The sequence below is a fragment of the Athene noctua genome, chromosome 1 (genome assembly GCF_965140245.1).
Source record: "Athene noctua chromosome 1, bAthNoc1.hap1.1, whole genome shotgun sequence".
Taxonomy (NCBI): Eukaryota; Metazoa; Chordata; class Aves; order Strigiformes; family Strigidae; genus Athene; species Athene noctua.
The window spans coordinates 62371108-62388555 of NC_134037.1; the positions used below are offsets into that span (position 1 = coordinate 62371108).

Below are 17448 nucleotides of genomic sequence, written 5' to 3' on the forward strand. Positions count from 1 at the left end.
ATTAGGAACATTAGGGAATGTTCATATTCCCCAAAGATCCCATTAGTTGGAATAGAATCCTGGAAAACTTCCTTGTTAAGGAGAATTTTTCCAGGGTTGAAATCTACAGATTTCATTTAGAATCCAAAATGGTGATTACTTCAATCTCAGAATTGGTAAATAAAAGTTGTCCGTAATACCTGAGCAAAATTTGAGATAGTCCCCTCATGGTGACTTGGATTATCCAAATTGTAGCAGCCCAATGGGTGGATTAAAGTATTAATATTTTCCTGATAGTCTCAGTTTGGATCTTAGCTCTGCTGTAGAACTCTGGTGTGGCTCATATTGCAGTACAGGTACAGCTAGTGCAGGACATCAGTGCCTTAGCTGTGTGAAAATGAGGCTAGCCTTTGCAGGACTCAGAGCTGTCTATGAAGTACTATGATGATCTTGAATGGCATAGTGGTAGACAGCTATTGAGGACTGTGTTCACTGAAATAGTTTTCAGATCTGATTCAAAAATACTTGGAGGGTGGGAGCCATGTTATTGTCTTGACAGAAAACGTGCTATCATGCAAACAGTGTATTACAAATAGGTACAAGACTGTGGAGGGGGATAAAAAGAGCAAGAGCGCTGTGCAAAAACACAGTGATGTCTCATAGTGAGAGTCATACAGAAAATTTCTACTTAAACTTCTTTAAAAAAAGTTATTTAAAATTCTTACTGTTTATTCCTGATTAATGACAGATGTTCCCAGAGTACTCTCAGTATTTTATTCTCTTTTCAAGGAGTAGGAACAACTTAGTTGGCACTCTTCAAGTTGTTTCTAAATGTTTCTAGGGAGAAATTAATGATTTCATCACAGATGTCGAGAGGAGGAGAAATAATTTAGAGTAATTAATTTTGCCTGTGTAAAAATTTCCCTTCAGATTCATTTTGATAAAATTACCCAGTTTTAATTTCCTAATCTGTGTCGTTTTGGTATACATGTTTGAACAGGTGCCACATTTCGCACAGGACATAGCTGCATTTCAGTATTTATAAGAAATTATTTATTTGTTGTTTTAAAATGAAATCGTGAAACATTTAAACACAAACATGAAAGAAAATATAAACGGAAGTCATATTCTCTACTAGTTTAGTGCTGCCAAATAGATAAGCTGCTGGCAGACAGAGCCATGAAACCTTTTAAAAAGGGAGTCTATTCTGAAAAGGATTAAGCATTGTTTTATTTTGTTTATTTGCATTTTAATTCTGTAAAACTACCCCTCCAAGGTGGTGGGCTTTTTCCCACTGGTGTCTTAAGACTAAATTTGTTCTGTTTTAAAAAATGTAAATCAAAATATATGACTGCTGTTTGCCAGCTGTGTCATTTGGGGTCAAGCTCTGTCCGTGGTTCATACCTGTAACTCCCTGCAGGCACTTGCTTATTCTGATACATGGGCTTTTACCTGCATCTTTCTCCCTCCACCCCCAAAAGCCTAATTTTGGGGTGTTTTTTTTACAGGATAGTCAGACTGCCATGCTGCTTATAGCCACGGTGCCGTTGCTGTTTCAGGGTGAGCTAGGGGATGTTTTCAGCTCTACTTTAGATATATTTCTTCTTTATCCCTGCAATATCGAAGTTCAGTCTTTAGTATTCTACTGCTTTAAACCATAACCCATCTATGTTTGATGCCTGTAAGGAAGAAATCTCTCGGTTCCTGTTTAAAGGAAGGAGGTGATGGTGTGAAAAAACACTCAAAAGAAATGTATTTCCTTGCTCACAGGTAAATATTATGCAGAGAAGTCTTTAAGCATGTGTTCTTACCAAAATCCTCCTTCTTTTGGACAGATCTGTCAATTTCCACTGGACCTATTGCCACCATCCCCAGGCTTCTTTTGAAGTTTACTCTCCACACATGTTTCCCTCTCTCTTTTCAGCAGGGACTTGAGCAGTTTGCTCTCTGTGGTCATGTGTTTTTGTCCTACTTGTAGCCGGATGTTTCTCATTCAGGAGTTCCTCTTTGCTTCCTTTGGGATTTTTATTTTAATCTTTTGTTTGTACCCTGTCTTTTCATAGCATTTTATTCTGTTCATTTCCAGCCAACTGTCTCCTTTAATTTAATTACTTGTAGTCAGGAGCAAAATTGAGTCAGAGCTTGAAGTGGGAGTGTTGTTATGATCTCAGGAGCCTCGAGGTAGCAATATCACCTGTTCCTGGAGATATGGACATGGCAGAAGTCTAGAGGTGCTGATTCATACTCAGGCAATATATGAGTGATAGTTGATCTTGGCAGAGTGGCTCCCAGTGATTTTGTGTACCTGTGGATACGGTGAAGCAGGATGCTGGATGTGATGAGGTTTAGGGTTTCCCTGTTGGTAGTGAAAATAAGTTAATAGTATCACATAGCCAGTGCAAGACAGCAGTTGTTCAATAAGCCTTCTATCCAGCACTTGCAAAAACTCCAGGAAAGGAAGACCTACTGCTTTTCTGGGAGCAGTAGATTTGCGGTTGCTTTCCTTGGTGTGAGGCAGTCACTGCTGAATGAGTGCCAGCTGGCATTCCGAGTACAGCTGTTTGCCTAAAACAGTGGTAATACAATCATGTTCAATGATAGAAAATGGCTGTGTGGTCTGACCTCTCACTCAGAGCACTGGGGTAAGGTGCACAACATGTTCGTTGCAAAGACCAAATAATGCTCTTATTCATTCTAATGTTCCGCATGTTTGGCTCAGCATCCGAACATTCTTTCAGTCTACCAGCCTGTAATAAAAATTCCCCAATTAAAATTTAACACTTCAGAATACAGGAAAATTAATGGTTTCTTTCCTCCCTCCCCCTAGGTGCTCATTAACAATATTTTGCTATACCTGACATTCTTCTTCTTGAAGGCCTTTTCCAAGAACAATTCTGTAGCAGCCCATCTGTTTTATTTTGTTGATTCACGGCTAATGTATGCCATGATCAGCTAAAAAGACAGGAGGGAAAGAAGATTTCTTGTTTTCCTTGCATTGCCCTTGATGCTGCAATTGGGGTCAGAGAGTCTCTTTATAAGAGCACACTTACCTAGAAGATTTCTAGACTTTAGGATAGGGCAGGCAGAGAAAGGGGGGGGGCATCTTTATAGAAACCACAGTGTAAGCAAAGATTGGTAGCGTCCTTGGGAAAACAAATGCTGAACAGAGTTCTCAGAAGTAATAAAGACTTTCCTTAGGGACCAGGTGAAAACAGTCACAACCCAGAAAATTGCTTCAACTTGCTGAGAATAAGATTCAAAGGAAATGATGTATTGTGTAAAGAGACAGTAGGAAAGGGGCGATACTTATGAATACTTCTTTTGTCTCATCTAGCTGTTGTAGTTTTCAATATTTCAAAAGTTACCTTATCCTGGCTTTAGAAAACACCTAGTTCAAAAGTCTTTTGATGATGAACACTCTAAGAGATGCAAACTGAACGCTCTTGAATTCTGAGTCCCATTCCAAATATCCATTCCCTTAACGCAAAATGTTGAGCCCTTTGATTGTTCAATAACTTGAAAATACCTTTTTTAGACTAGAGGAGGTGAAATTAGTTGCCTTCAGCATGGACACTATCGTAGGGTCTTGGTATGTATATACAATTTGTACTACAGTGTTTCTGTAGCTGATGACTTTCCTTTGCTCAAAATGTTTTTTCTGTGAAGCCTCTCCAGAACTGGGGTCTGTGGGTACATGCAATATTTTTTGGGGAAATCTGCTTTCTAAAGAAAGAAGGTGTTTTACATTTACAAAGGCATTCACACAGTGCCTGTAATGCTATTTGTTGGCATAATCATGGCAGTGTTGGTGTAATCTAATTCCTTATTGAACAATTCACTCTTCAGATTCACACTTCTTTAATTAATGGACGGCCTAGCGCTGATGATCCTTCACGCGTATTACTAGAATTCACCTCTGCTCGCTTTATTCGCCTGAGATTTCAGAGGATACGGACACTAAATGCTGATTTAATGATGTTCGCGCACAAGGATCCAAACGAAATTGATCCCATTGTTACAAGGAGGGTAAGTTTTGGCAAGACAGTAGAAATGCATGTGTAGAAGTTCTCTTACACTTGTAAATTCTGTACCTGTCTTTGTTTGCCATAGGAAATTTTGGGAGATGATGAATACCTGTCATTATCTGTCAAAATCCTGGTGTTAGAGAATACCCTCTTCACAGTATTTTGTTATCTTCTCTATAGAAGAAATAACAGTTTTACCTTTCTTCTTATTTGTGTTATACATAACATGCTTTTTAATGTAAGCACATAGCTCCTTTGCTGCAAACATTTGGATGCAGGTAATTAGCAAGTGGTTGCTGCTGGATAATGTCATCTTGCCTCTTCTGCTGCTCAGTCCTTCACTGACTTTAACATTCCTTGAACACTTCTTACTTTGAGTAGAATTTTTATTAGTGGTACCATAAGTAACAGTGGGGCCTGAATGCAACACTTTTAGTATTATTATATGATTGTTACTAACAGTAAAAATTTTACATTGTGCTTTAACTTAAAAGAATGGATGCAGTACTCAGACTCATACCATACCCTGGTCTTCTTCACTGTTCCTTTTGTGTGCACACCTCTATCTCTTCTTTCTTCAAACTCTACTTTTTTTCCATGCCACACCTTCCTGTTTTCCTGCTGCTCAGATGTTGTGTGTTACTCTATTTTTCCTCTGAATTTTCTACTAAGCATTCTTAAAAGCTGTTTTGGGGGATGTATATACCTTTGCACATTATTCTTACTGCTCGCTTCCTCTTTCTGTTGGTCACCTTATTTTTCTTTTAGAAAGTTTAGGGTATCACTGTAGTAAGCCCTGTTATGAAGGGGGAGTATTATTCTTGCCTTTAGTTAATATCATTTATCAATGGTGGATAACTGCAAAGAAAATTTGCTTCTTCTGTTCCTCATTTTTGTTTTCCATTTCTTCCTCTAAATACATGGAGTGCTGGCTATTTCTGAAACTTTGGAATGTGCCATTCTGTTCTGTATTACAAACCCAGAAACCCTTCATATCAAGTGCAGTTACTGCAGCCTCGTGAATCATGGAAACTGTGTTTATGTAAGAGTGTACATTTAATAATCTAATCTAAGTGAACAGCAACACAAAATTGAATTCACACTTTAAAAATCACTGTATACTCATGAAAACCTAGTGCAGGATGATCCACAGATTTCTCAAACCAACGAAGAAGAATAACTTCTGTGTGGCATCTCTTCATGAAAGGAATGAGGAGCAACTGAAACTTGCCACCCTTGTGTGGCTTTCCCTATAGAAGACATTAGACAGGCCACTATTCCAGAAAACGGGAAACAAAGGATAGCCACAAATGGTAGAAGGCTAACTGTGAGTTGTATGAGTTTGCAGGTTTTTTTTAATGTATTCATTAATGACCTGAATAAGAGGTTAAACACAGAAACAGCAAAATCTGCAAATAGCATATGTTTGTCTTTATTAGCTAATTGTTAGGATATTGCAGAACCCTTGCCAAAACAGATGAAAGTGGACAAATGGCATGTGAGATTCACTCTTCACTGATGTCATAATACATGAGTGTAACTATCTTTCCATCCTTCTTTCTGGGTAGGGCTGCTAATCCCCACCATTAAAAAATAGAAATGGTCAAATAGCAGAGCAACAGGTCAAAAGTTATTTAAAGCTCAGTAATGAAAACAGTGGAATAATCATTCAAAAGGCCAATCGTGGAAAACAGTTTTCCTTTCCACAGTCCAGTGAATGCCCAAGATCCAGCTAAGGTCAACAAAGGTGTTTCTTAGTTTTTGTTGTAGCCTTTCTCTTCTCCCCATCATCATGCCTTTTCCTTTTCAGGGTTTCTGAAGGGCATAAATTCTATAGCATTTAACTTTTCATTATCCAGTGTGCATACAGCCTTTTCCTGTTCTTGTGTTTGGTGTATGCTGTGTATAAATTGACATGGCTCTTGTGACTTCAAACAATTGCAGCTGTGCCAATTTATACACTTTCTTTCACTGAGCCTGAATTTGTTGATGAAGGTGCAGCTTGGATTTCACTGTCTGCTATATTTGTAATAGAACAAAAAAGAAATAAAACAGGACCTGACAGTTTTGTCACAAGAAATGAATTCTGCAGTTTGGCACCTGCATTTTACAATCCACTTAGCAATTCAATTTCTGTTTTGTCTTACAGTATTACTATTCTATAAAAGATATCTCTGTTGGAGGCATGTGTATATGTTCAGGCCATGCGAAAGCTTGTCCACTGGATCCAACGACCAATGTAGGTATTTTTCTTTTTTTTTTTGTTTTTTTTATATGCCTTATTCATAGGGTGGAACATGAGAAAAAAATCTTGATATTCCTCAGAGTTCTCTGAATTTATGTCTGTTCTTCACCTAGAAGAACGGTCAGAAGGAGTGACAGGATGAAATAATGCTGGCAATCAGAATAATAAACATTCATACAATGTCAGTGGATGCTTTCTCTGAAATGAAAGAATAGTTTCAGATAATTCAGTCCATATTGAAGTTTCCTAGGAACAACAGAAATTTGGGTTGCTTTATCTAGCTGTAGAGATGACTACTAACAGTCAGTCTTTCTTTTCCTTGTTGCTGTTAATCAAGGTGTTTCCTAAATGACTGTCAAGTATTTAATCGATACTTGCAAACAAATGATGGCTCTAGAATGGTGCATTTACTATGCAGAAAATTTAATTGAGTGATCAGTCAAGCTTGTCTAGAAAATCATGAACTGTTTATAATGTCTTCCAATTTGTAGCTTTCTTTTTGCACCATTGATAAACACATAACTAATATAATTGAAATATAGAAATACAATTTGTTACTGATGGTCCAAATCTATGCACACATTTTCACTAATACAGAATTGCCAATCTATTAGTATTACTAATGTGCCACAATGTGGGATGTCTTCATATACTGTTTACTTAAGTATGTAGGATTTAGCAGAAAATCTTGTTTGTGTATGACATTAAGCCATTGTGTAGGAACTGATTAAAAAGAAACAAACTGGAAGAAATCTTAGAGAGAATGCATTTACAGTTCAAAGCAGTTTCCATGGATCCTTGTAAAAATTTTACAAACTCCTTGGTTTAATCCTTCTGAGCCTTTTCTGTGATGATGTGTATAACAAGTGTTGAACTATTGTGTCAGATGGCCTTAGTTATCAAACTGCAGCATTGTCTCAGTGCCATCTGTTAGAATTGGACCTGCATCAGAAAATAAGTGCTGTTATTGTGAATAATGCATACTTCAGATAGTTTGGCTACTAGATAAAATAAAGGCATTTTGACAAGTGTAGTGTCTTGTTTTGCAGGATGACAAATGTGTATTTGTTGTCTGACCAGTATAAAAAATAGCATAAATGAAGCAACTCATGCCGTAAGAGATCTGGAGTATTTGGTTTAGCTCTCCAGGGATACTATTTAGCCGGAGCCATACCAAAATAGGTGGGCTTTGGCTTATAAACATCATGACTGTCATTATCAGTCATATCAATGAATCTTTCCCCTAGCATTACAAAGAATAAACTTGCTTGAATTTACTGCCTTGCTTTTCTGAAGCACTTCTTAACTTAACCTTGTTTTGCAAAATTAATGCTTTGTCCTGTGAGCCATAGAATTTCTCCAGGTTAGCTTGCTGCTTTGACCTTGAGTGGCTTCACAAGGAACACAGAGAATCCCCTCCACTGAAAAACTAGGGGAAAGGCAATTTTTGCTCCTCATTTCTCCACACTACTGTTACTTTTATCTTTTCCAAACTGATTCTGTGGCTCAGGGAGTTTAGGTGTTCCCTATAGCAACATTTTCATGCTCAGACTAAGCTGGGACTAAGGTTGTCTGCTGAGGAACTGGAAAGTGACTGACAGGGTGCTCCTGCTCTCATCTCTTAGTAGTTTAAGAACTTCTGCTGTCCCCCACATAGAATTAGTTATGCAATTAGAAGGTTACATGATGAGTTGACTCACCCAGTAAAAAAAAAAAAAAAAAAAAAAAAAAAAAGAAGCTAAAATTAAAAGCCAGCTTCCATTGGGTCAACCAAAAGAATTGATTTCACTCTGCAGCTGCAGGATTGCTGCATCTAAGGGAAGGGTGGAGAATGGCTCACTCCTAGTGTCACCAGATCAGTGTTCCTGTGATGTGGAGTTGTATCTGAGGGTTACCAGCACTTTGTCTTATTTGCTGAATTAGGGAACTTTCAGTCTCCCATCCTCCTTTCTTCAGCCATTTGGAATTAGATTCTCCAACATTCTTAGATTCTCTGGACAATTATCTTCCTTTGCATTGTGGCTGTTTTCTTAAAACAGAGCTGTGGAAGTTAAACACACTCCTTTGTCTCTCACTTGGTGAATGCAGGATATATAAATGAATAAAAAGGAATAAACAGAGGAATTGCAGAATATAGCCATTCTTAGTGTTAATGTTTTCATAATTTGAACTGGAATGCTGAATAAGTACATGGACAGATTCTTCAAATCATCATATTGTGTAAATATTTGTTTTTCTTTTAAAATAGAAATCCGTCTGTCAGTGTGAGCACAACACATGCGGAGAGACATGTGATCAGTGTTGTCCTGGTTTCAATCAAAAACCTTGGCATGCTGGCACTTTCCTGCTTAAACATGAATGTGAACGTAAGTTGAAAGGGGTACGGAAGAGAAGGTTCCTTGCAAGTGCTGGTGAAAACTGAAATCAGATCCTACATGATTTTGCAATTGATTTTATTTTATTAATTTTATTAATTTTATTTCTAACCAGATTTGTTTGTGAATTAGTTGTTTTCACTTATTTAGACCATCTCAAATAAGTCAATGGAACAATTACATGGTTTTATTGTACTCAGAATATTTTAGTGTAAAGTGCTGAAACTGGTGGAATACTGCATAAAAAATAATTTCACTCATTGCATTTTTATAATTGTGGTTTTCTTTTGATAAAATAACAGGACTGTATTCTGATAAGAAAATTTTTTACAGAGTTTTCATTATATTAGACATTAATGGTATGATTTTTGTATAAATGACACTTTTGTATATTATAATGTTCAGCCTTGCCAAACCAAAATATTTTTACATGATCAAAATTCGAGTTTCTGATTTTTTTTAATGGAAAAATCAATGCATCTAGTTTTCCAACATGAAATGAAAATGTACCATGAAATAATCACATTCCTATAGTGTGGGAATTCCATTTTCAGATTTACTGTAGTAAGGATAGTTATAAGTGAACTTTAGCATCTTATTCCAGAGGTCACATACCACTTATATTTCTGAATATAATAAAATCTAATGCTCCATTACATATAAGTATATACTTGATTGTAGGATTGCAGCTATAGTTTTACCATGAGTGGTTAAAAATAAATAAAAGGAAGCAGATATCCCTATATTAGAAAAAAAAATACAATACAGAGAATTCCAGGCTGCATTTGTGGTAGGACCATATTACTTTTCAATGGTGAAGTAGTAAATTATTGCTTGGATGTGCTGTCAGTTACAATGTACACAGCACCAATGATAAAATATTGAACAACTCTTTTTAATACCTTAGCATGGCATCTCCATCTGAAAAGTGTTCACTGAAAACAGTTCCTTCTCTTTTAGCGTGCAACTGCCATGGGAAGACTGAGGACTGTTACTATGACCAGGATGTTGCGGACAGAAATCAGAGTTTGAATGTCCATGGAGAATACATTGGGGGCGGAGTGTGTGTGAATTGTACAAGCCACACTGGTGGCATAAACTGCGAGACCTGTGTCGATGGCTACTTCAGACCTAAAGGGGTAAATGCACATACCTGTTGTCTACACTGTAAAGCTCAGTGGTCAAACCATCGCTTCAGCATGGGGAGTTAAGTTATTAAAAAGAGATAACACAGTTTGGACTGCCATTTTATGAAGGTTAACTTCTAATTCTGACAGCGTAGCCGTTGCTTTTCACAGACAGAAATCTATAAAGTTAACACTCACAAAAATAGGAAAGTGAGTTGTGTTGATATGAAGGAATGCACTTCAGGTCAGGGCCTCCAGCTTGTATTTCAATTTAATTTAAAGGAGGATGTGCTCCCATAAACAGAACTTTTGCCTCAGTAATGAATTTCAAGATTTGTTATCAAAGATCAAAGAAATATAGCTATATTTGATATTGGAGAAAGGTAGTATGTAATTTCTATTTTTTAAATGTAATGTAGAATTAATAACCACTGAAATTCTATAGTGTCTCATGAATGCCTTTCATTTTCAGTGCAGCGGGAATTGGTTTTTGTGTTTCATCTTATAAGACTATTTTCATCTAAGCTGAAGCTGTCAGAAGATTAATCTTCTATTACGTTGTATTGCCAATATGGGCTGTGCCTGTGCTTTAGACAGCTACATTACTAGTGTATAAGTGTGTGCTTAAATTCCTGATATTTTGTCTGTATAATTTCAGTTGGGTAAATCATGGCCTTTAGTCTGATTGGTTTCCAATCCTCAAGCACAGAAAACATCAGCAAATAACAATAATTACATTCTCCCTTGATACACTGGTTTTAGCCTTAGAGCTTGAGAAAAGGAGTACTGATTTCTTCAACATCAGGATGCTTGACTTTTGTCTCTGAATCAGGTTAGCATTCAACTAATGGGGTATTATATATATGTGTGTATGTATAGTGTATCTACAGTATGTGTATATGCCTAGTTCATGGAGAATTTCTAATTTATATTCCCAGTATGATATCAGACTAAAGTTTAATTTTGGTTGAGGTAACTTTTTCAAGAACAAAAGGAAATTGTTCCATTGTCTAGCATTCACTTTTCTTCACTTACACTTTTTTTTCAATTACTGACTAACTAATTTTAGTTAGCTTTTTGAATCACATTGACCATAACAACTGGACTATTTCTCAGTATTACTTTAGGTAGTGAATGCGTAAAGTCTACCTCATTACATTTATTGATTTTAATTATACAAGCATCTGTTATTATCTCTACACCTGTTTTTTTAGTTGAAAACATATTCATATCTATCTAAATGACTTACATGTTTCTAAATAAAAATCCAAAATGAAACTTTAATGCCTAAGCTGCATGGGCTAAGTTTGGCAACCATCCCATTTTTTTAAAGTGCAAGCTACCTACACAGAAGTCGTTGTCTCCTATCTTTTTAAGAAGTAAATAAAAGCTTCCAAGTATTAAATGTAAGATTTTGTTTTGAAATCTTTGTTTTTATAGGTATTGCCTGATAGCCCAGATCCATGCCAGCCATGTTCCTGTGATCCACATGGGTCTTTACATGATACCTGTGTCAAAGATGAGAAACATGCAGAAGGAGGTAAGATCCTTAAAAGATAGTGATGTTAAAGCTTAAATACAGCAATGGTCAAAGAAAAGCTGAAACACATTTCTGATATATCTTTTTTTTTTAAAAATAACTTTTTAAAAAAAGTTTACTCATGCAAACAATAATCTATCTACTTTCATATGAAACTTTTCTTTGGAAACGCAGATTTTATATTCCCAAATTTTTTTGAGGCTTCTTTCAGATTCATGGCTTGCAAACTTGGTATATTTGGAAGAGCGTTCCCCATGGAATATATTGGAGAATTTTGGCTTTAAAGAGCTTTCTTCTTTTACAGCAGAGATTAGAACTAGTACAACCAGAATGTTCTAATATGTTTCCTCTCTAAGCATATTTCCATTTGAAACCTAGAAAAAAATCTGTTTGAAAGGTGTCATATTTATGTGCCATCTATATTATTAATGTAGGATTGGAAGTTGTTCACCATAGCCCTGTAAAAACTGTCTTCATATAGAGAATAAACTGCTTCTTTGTGCTTTGGAAACAATGGATTACCATATTTTTCTAGTTCTTTTGTTTGCAAACTTCTGAAAATACTGTGGGAAGAAAACAACAAAACTCAAGGTCAGTGCTTAAGAGATGTTTTAATTGGATTAATTACAATCTATTGATAAAAGATGTTGTAGCAATCTTTTTTGAAATAGAGATCCAGGAACATAAAAGCAGCATAGCAGAGATGCAAATACAGGGCCCAGAGGTGTAAAATCTACTGTAACAACCATGTACCGGTTACATCAGTTCAATAAAAGGATACGGATCACTCTCACAGTTGGTATACGTGGTGGGTCAACCTTGGCCGGCTGCAACTACCCACCTAGTCGCCTTCTCACTGCCCTTCTCAGCAGGACAGGGGAAAAAATAAGATGAAACAACTCATGGGTCAAGGTAAAGACCAGGAGATTGCATACTAATTACTGTCATGGGCAAACCAGACTTGACTTGGAGAAGATTAATTTAACTTATTACAAATTTAAATAGATTCTGACAGTGATAAACAAAGACAAAAATTTCCACCTTCTCCCCCACTTTCTTTTTTTTTTTTTTTTTCCCCAGGCTCAACCTCACTCCCAACTCCTCTACCTCCTCCCACCCTACCACAAGTGGTGCAAGGGAATGGAGAATGTGGGTTGTGATTGTAATGGTTTCTTTCTGATGACTCTCTCTTCCCCAGCTCCAGCATGGCTCCTTCCCATTAGCTGCCATGCTTTAAGGAAAAAATCTGCTCTGCCATGGTATTCTTTCAGAAAATACCCACCTGTTCCTTCATGATGTCCTCCATGGTGTGCAGTGTAGATATCTGCTGCACCATGGTCTCCTCCAGGGTCTAGAGGGGAACCTCTGCTCTGGTGCATGGAGCACCTCCTCCCCCTCCTTCTCCTCAGGCCTCCTCTGACCCATTTTGGCTGCGGGGCTCAGCCATGCCCTGCAGTGGGTCCATCAGAGCTGTCTGGAACTGTCTGTGTCCAGCATGGGGCAGCCCCGACCACTCTGCACAGAGGCCACCCTGCAGCTCCACCACTGCCAGTGCCTGGGCACAGACAGCTGGTACAGTACATCGCATGGATTGATAAGGAGAGACAGTAGAAGCAGAAGAGAAGATGAATCCCAAAGCTGGAAAAAACACAGCAAGACTGTGCGATGCCTGTACCAAACCTGTGGGTGAGAGTGAGTGTACAGGTTACCAGTGACAGACTTAATGCAACAAAGAAACCTATCATACTGTTAAACAGGGCAACTTTTATTCAAACATTTGCCACTACTGACATTCCGTGTTTCTGTAAAATACTGAGACTATGATTTTGAGATGGAAGAATGATTAATTCAAAGAAATGCAATATCTCACTTGTGTGTTAAGCAGCTGCTCGGTCTCGGTTCCTATCTGTTACTGCTGCGGTCTTTTCACACCTTCCATGCTGGCCGCTGGTGTGGGTCATTCTCTAGGGGCCTGGCAGCTGAAAGGCAGTTAATAGGCTGTCAGCTCTTCTCTCATGGGAAGAGGGAAGCAAAAAAAGATAAAAACATTTTTCTATCTTGTTTGGTTGTCAGTAATGTGTCATTAGGAACTCTCATAATGTCTTATTCTTGCCTCTGAGCATTCAACAGATCTAAACCATATCATAGTTGCTTTCTAAATCTGCTTACACTTGCTGAATCTGACTAGGTGGTACTGTGTTTTAACCTTGCTTCCTGTATCTCCTCCTATCTTTTTAATCCTCTGATTTTCTTTCCAGTAAATTCTTCTCTTTCTTCTTATCTGGACATCTCTAGAAGAGAATAAAGCTCCTGTTTGGACCCTTCCTTTCCTTTCTTGCTTTTTGTCTGTTGTCTCTATTCATTTAATCTGAAGATTGTTAACTGTGTCTTTCCAATAAATCAAGAAATGTGTCATGCCACCATCTTGAAGATAACATGTCCAAAATTGGATTGTTCCTCTCTGTTTTTCCTCCTTTTACTTTTATTAGCAAGCAGCCAGTCCTGCTCATCTAGCCTCAGGCGATCAAACAATTTTTGTCTCAGCAGTTCCTCCAGTCCCAAGAACCAAAGAGTTCTTTTGTTCTCTTCACAAAATTAAAACTCTCATAATTTTCTGTTTTGACTGTAACCAGCTTCTCTGGATCTTCCTGAAACTTAACTCATTCAGCTGCAATTGGTTAGAGGCCTTTTGCTTTTGAGCATATTAGAGTGTTCTTAATCTCTGTTGAATCTGCTGTTTGTAACACACGAAGTAATTTTTTTCCTTTATTGCTTTTTCAACCCACTGATGTCTCCTCTTTCCAACTTATTTACTGTAGAGGTTATTCTGTGTGTTTAAACTACTTCTTCTCATATATGACAAGCACAACAATTGTTATTTAGGTAACAGCCATCACATACGGAATTCCTTCTCCAAAGTAGTCCATGCATTTGTTCCTGAAACCAGTTGTCTGTGTCCTGCCCAGTCCTGGGAGTCCAGTGAGAAGTGGGCAGTTTGCACTGTCTAGACAGCAGCTAGAGGACAATTCTGATATTTATCATATTTTATTTATCTGTTTTAAGATCCTAAGAACAAAAATAAGTCAGCTCTACACATAACTGGGCTTTGTAACCATTCTGCCTACAAGTGGTCCTGTTCTTTGCTCCTAGTTCTGTTTATTTGCTTTTCTTCTTGTACCAAATAAGGTTCCAACGTTAGGAAAACTGCTTACTTATTACACATTACGTTTGAATATAGTGTTTGGACCAGTCAGCCAGATTTTTTACTGTAACATCTTATTCAACAGAAAAGACACAGTAATGCTATTTGAAAAAAACAAAACAAAACAAAACCTTTTTAATATTTCTTTTAAGGAAGAATTTTTGTGGTAATGGAATAAGTTGTGTTAGAATCAAGAGCAGGTCTGGGTATAACTTTTAGCATAAAACTGTCCTGAAAGCAGATCACTTTTTATCCTTTTTCCCTTCAAATTTATGTTCGGTACCCTGATAAAATTCTTTTTACTGTACACTGCTTACCAACCTAACAGTTGGGTTTGAAGCACTGGGGAGTCTTCATAAAAAAAGGCTGGAAAGCATGATCTGTCTGAAAGAATCTATCTATTCACCTATGAACCAGACTGAACACACACTGGGTAGGTTGAAATACATCTCAGAGTTTGCTGGCTGGTTGTTTAAGGATAAATTGTTTGCTTGGTGTAAGATGGGAATATGCTTGGTAATGTGTGGTAAGCAAATGAGTCAGGAAGATTAAAAACATTAAACTAAAGTGGAAATATGATAATAAGGGAAATCACTGGGGATATAAAGTCACCGTGAACATTTCTCAAGGAAAATAAAGCTGGAGGGTGTACATTCTCTGTGTGCAAGAATTAAAATGGAAAACTTTAGCAAATACCATATTAACTGGTACACTGATGAAGTGCAACAGGATGATTTAGATGACTGCATCCTGTAGTTGTCATCTGGTTTCGGTAGACAGTAGAAGGGCATGAAGGAGTCACTTTATAATTGACTAGGCATTATTTCAGGAGGAAAAGAACTATTTTTATATATTAAGCATGTATAATATCCATTGTGATCAGCCTAGTATAACTATGTCCTCACATGCTTCACTCGGCATTCTGAAACTAAATACTATTATTCTGGCTTATATAGTATATTTTGGGGTTTGAATCTTCAAAAATGCTTTTCAAATGTTCTTTCATAGCAACGCTGTATGGTATCTTCATGAGCAATATAGAAAAGGTAGAGACAGATTATTATAATAAATAGTATGTTAGCAAACTGTGGTATTGATAGAATAAACAGATCAAAATGTCTCTAGCTTTGTAACTGAAAGGCCATAATTTTAAACTGAACTTGTCCACCTCTGTCCAACCTATCTTAATAATAGGTAAACTTGACCATTACTGATATCCTGGTCACTTGCAATTGTCCATACAGAAATAAAGGTAGAACCTGCACATTCAGAACTACTCTGTACTCCAGTTAATAGTCTTTCTTAGTGAATCATTAATAATGTTTCAAGTTGCAGTGGCTAGATTTTTTACTTGGCTTTTAAGCACCTGCGAGAGGTGTGAGGTTTAGAAACTGCATGATAGTATGCAATGAAGTTATTGCCCTGTTGCCTCTTTATGTAGAATATAAATGACAGATGTTTATTTTTGCTGAAAAACTTTCTCTGACATCTTAGGATAAATGAGGCCCAGACATCTCAATCTTTATTCAGCCTTCATAGCACTTTGCTCAGCAAGCAGTCCCACTGACTTCCATTGAGTTCATTTTTGGAATTTATACACTGTTGAACAGGATTGAAAATATCAGACACCAGTCCTGGGATTGCAGGTTTTTTTCAAGGGTCTGGTGCATGCTTTTGCATGCATTTGTTTTTGTGCAGTTTTGAAATACTGGTAGACTGGGAGAAAACTGACTTATAAAACTCCTATTTCAAGATGACTCATCCTCTAGGATGAGCTTTCAAAACCTCTGTACACTCAAACATAGGACAGAAATTGGTAATATTCAGGTAGAAAACAGGGGAAAACAGCTTCAACAAATAAAGCTGCATTCAAGCAAAGCCTATGAAGTAATAGACCGAAAGCAAAAGAAGATGTGCTTCTGCTGAAATGTTAGTTCTTTGCAACAACAACAAAAGACAGACGTGAAATATCTGCCCTAAATTGAAATGAAATGTAATTAGGCTCTTGACATAATATGCACTACATATGCGCTACAGAAGTCTGGTCAAAGATAACCAGTGGGGACACTGACAGGAATTTACATACTGTGTAATACAGTGACAGCCTAGATCTTGCAAGTTCTGTAAATGAAAGAAGGCATTGAGCCAAATAAAATACACAGACGAATCGTATCAACAAGCATAAGAGCTGGAAGAATAGAAGACAGTAGTTTCTACACCTTGCTCTCTCTGTTGTGGAGTGTGAGGTCTCTTGATAGATGGTAGGCTGAGGTTATCCACTACTGTGTATATACTGCGTAAGAAGGAATAGTGCTGGGCTCGTGACAGTGGAGTTCCCAATCCTGGTGTCTCTTACTTCAGAGAAAGGAAAGAGCAGGATAAAGGAAGGTTCTTGACAGGGAACTAAAAAAAGGAACTGACTGGGCAGTGGAGAAGAGACCTTAGAGTTAAATGAGTATTTGGGAGTTGTTCCATGATGAGACATTTAATTGAATTTGAGTTTGTTAAGACATAACTCATGAACCTAAGAATGACTTCTTGAAGCTTTCAAATAAGACTGGCTCACTTCTGAAGAGTTAGTCTGGCCCATGTGTTTTCCTGTTGAACCCAGCATATTTTCATCTGGAATGAACAGAAGTTTCTCTCACAAGACAAGATTGTCCAGATAGGATTGACCTAGATTACAAAAGAGCGTAAGGCCGGCTGTGCTATGGGACCTCACTAGTGGCTAACTGAGAGGAGGGTAACTCAGAAATTTGAGAATCAGATGGGACACAGGCATCAAAACCTATGATGCATATGATTTCGTGATAGTAAGTAACAGAAATTTCATGCACAGAAATTCTGTGTATAATTAGGACAGATCAAGAAGGTGACAGTCAATATGATGTGCTGCAGGAGATCAAAGAGGCTGCAAGGTTAGAGAAGACAGATTGAATTTTATGTCTGTATAGA

At 37.3% G+C, this 17448-nt stretch overlaps 1 protein-coding gene across 2 annotated transcripts in view; it reads left to right on the forward strand.

Moving 5' to 3' along the window:
* The window catches only part of LAMA2 (laminin subunit alpha 2), a 383623-nt gene that overhangs the window by 140966 nt on the left and 225209 nt on the right, over positions 1-17448 (forward strand). For both annotated transcript variants that reach the window (XM_074896288.1, XM_074896289.1), the window contains exons 5-9: positions 3826-4005; positions 6154-6243; positions 8498-8615; positions 9585-9763; positions 11192-11291. In XM_074896288.1, the coding sequence (XP_074752389.1) occupies positions 3826-4005; positions 6154-6243; positions 8498-8615; positions 9585-9763; positions 11192-11291 (667 nt within the window). The remainder of the gene's footprint in view (positions 1-3825; positions 4006-6153; positions 6244-8497; positions 8616-9584; positions 9764-11191; positions 11292-17448) is intronic.